Below are 2,895 nucleotides of genomic sequence, written 5' to 3'. Positions count from 1 at the left end.
CAAAAAAACTTTTCTGAGCTATTGAAAAACAAAAACAAACTTGAAACGAAACCTAAACTGACCAGCATAAATCTTAATCCACTTTTATTTCTCCAACAAAACAACATCTGCAACATGTTGAAACATTTATTTTCAACTTGGCAACATCAACAACTGTCCAACAACACAACAAAAATAATAACACTAGCGACAACAACTCACCAACGAAAGATTAGCAACAAAAGCAATCTCCAACTTTTAGGAACAGTTCAGTTAGATAGCTTACAACAACTAAAATTAACACAAAAACAACAACAACAACATAATTGTACAAAAAAACAAAGACAACATATACAACCGCGTAAAACTCAGCAGAGAGCCAACAAACTCGTAAACCGAACAATGACGGCAAATTATCTTCATATAGATGAAACCATTCCTCAACATCATCAAAAATTAACGACGACATCATTATCATCATCTACCTCATCATCGTCATCATCACCATCATCATCTACCTCATCATCATCGTCCCCATCACCATTACACCGATCATTATTTTTATTATCTTTGTTATCAGGGCTTCCACCATCATCATTATCATCATCGTCGTCGTCGTCATCTTTGTCAAAATGGAAAACTTCATTTAGTAATTGCACATTTGCAACGTCACTGTACAATTCATCATCATCATCATTACCATCGTTACCATCATTACCACCACCACCATCATCATCATCATCATCATCATTATCCTCATCGTTATCAACAATAACAACGTTAACATCAACAACAACATCAACAACATCAGCATCATCAACAACAACATCAACAACAACATCAACATTTAGAACAACAACAACATCAGCAACAACAACAAAATCGATAATGAATGTAGCATTAGAAGCACATCCAATGGTATTATCATTAGATAGTTCACTAAAGAACACGTCAGAAGCAAAAACAGCAACAACATTAACAATGTTAACAACATCAACAGCAATGACATCAGTTACGTTAATACCAAAATTAACAACAACGACACCAACAAAATCAAACACATCCTCATCATTAACTTCAAAACTTACATCAAAAACCATATCATTAGCGTCAAAAAATGTTTCCGAAGCAACAACAAAAAACACAACAACATCAAAGAGAGCAACAACAACGTTAAATATATTAATTAGAGCAAGTACTACTACAAAATCAGACAAAACAACAGCTAACACAATAAAACCAACAACAACAACAAAAATTCCAACAAACACAACAAACATTCCAAAAAACACATCAAACACAACAAAAAACCCAACAAACACAACAACATCATTACTATCTTCACGACAATCATTAACAACAAGATCAATAAACTTTAACCATCATAGTCATAATAATCATCACCATCATCATCGCCATTTTTTCTCAACTCTTCCTCCTCATCAACATCTTCTTCTTTTTCCTCACTCTCTTCCTCATCATCTCCAGCTACCTCACCATCTTCAGCAGTTGCAACAATATTATGATTACTCCCCTCCTCTTTTTCATCATCATCATCATTCTCAACAGCAGCAGCAACAGCAGCTACTACAGCAACTTCATCCTCATCTTCTTCGCCAACATCATCATCACTCTCAAGAGAGATCACGCAGAGAAGCGATTAAACATCTTTACTACAAAATACAAGAGGAAATACCAATTGGTTTGTATTGTACTAATTTTCTATTGAGAATACAATACAAATTGTTTTTCGGTATTTTTGCCATGAAAGTTTTTAAAACTGCCATTCAATTAATAATTAATTATTTAATCAGTGATATGTTTAAGTTAAAATTCAAAATAGCAATTGCAAGTACAAATGCGTGCACACAAACACAAAGACACACAGCTCTTACACAGATAGACAACAAACATACACGTTCACACACACAAACACACGCGCGCACACACACACGCACATACACACAGGTACATTTGTTGGTGACGTCATGGAGGGCAGCGGATTGATGACCAATCAGAGTTCGGATGTACTCGAAGTTGTGCAGTTCAAGTTTGCCGGCTCTGTCGAATATTTCTATATCGATTCCAAGTAGTAAACACTGTTTTATTTATATAGTCGTTGTTTAGGTTTGTTTATTTGTTTAGGTTTGTTGTTGTTGTTTTCACAAACAACTTTATAAATTAAAATAGTATGTTATACAGCAAACAATCCAGCAAGACACATACACACCAGCACACCAACACACACCACACACCACACCAACCACAGGACAGGCGTCATTACTACCTCTTCTCAAATAGACAGGGACTCACCTTCACTCTGTCGCCAACGTGTCGACTGCCAAGTTCACTTCTCGGTCATCGTCGTCCATCCGACGCGCTTCATGATAATGATGATCAAGATCATAATCACCATTCTCGATATCAACGATAACGAACCTAGATTTCTTACCAAAAACAGTGGCCATTTTAATCTGGATATAAACGAAGCTGTGGCTACTAATAGCTTCTATCCGCTTCCGTCGGCTACAGATTACGACTCACCAGTTAACGGGATCACGAGGTACGTCATGGATCCGCCGCTCAAAAATTTTGAGATTCAACTCTTCTGGAAGTTGGATGGTGGTAAGGAGGTGAGGCTGGTGGTGACGGGAGGGCTGGATAGGGAGGAGAAGGATTTCTACTTCTTCGAGCTGATGGCCTTTGATTCCGGAACTAAGCCAGCCGTCATCAATGTTCGATTTGTTAAATTTCATTCTTAAAATTTTCACAGCCACTAAATTTTTTTTCAAAAAATATTTCGATTAAAATTACAAAATAACCAATAACGAAGCATATTAATAAAGAAGAACGAACGAAAATAAAAATAAACAACAACAACAACAAAAACACCACCGACAACAAAAACACCACCGA

At 36.3% G+C, this 2,895-nt stretch overlaps 1 protein-coding gene across 1 annotated transcript in view; it reads left to right on the top strand.

The window, feature by feature from the left end:
* The window catches only part of HELRODRAFT_171023 (hypothetical protein), a gene marked incomplete at both ends in the record, with an annotated part of 18,570 nt that overhangs the window by 2,215 nt on the left and 13,460 nt on the right, over positions 1 to 2,895 (top strand). Inside the window, 2 exons of the mRNA XM_009016835.1 lie at positions 1,948 to 2,068; positions 2,249 to 2,714. Of these exons, the coding sequence (XP_009015083.1) occupies positions 1,948 to 2,068; positions 2,249 to 2,714 (587 nt within the window). The remainder of the gene's footprint in view (positions 1 to 1,947; positions 2,069 to 2,248; positions 2,715 to 2,895) is intronic.

The sequence above is a fragment of the Helobdella robusta genome (genome assembly GCF_000326865.2).
Source record: "Helobdella robusta unplaced genomic scaffold HELROscaffold_19, whole genome shotgun sequence".
In the NCBI taxonomy this organism is placed as follows: Eukaryota; Metazoa; Annelida; class Clitellata; order Rhynchobdellida; family Glossiphoniidae; genus Helobdella; species Helobdella robusta.
The sequence above is the reverse complement of the archived record's forward strand: the minus strand, read 5'-3'. Positions and strand labels throughout refer to the sequence as shown.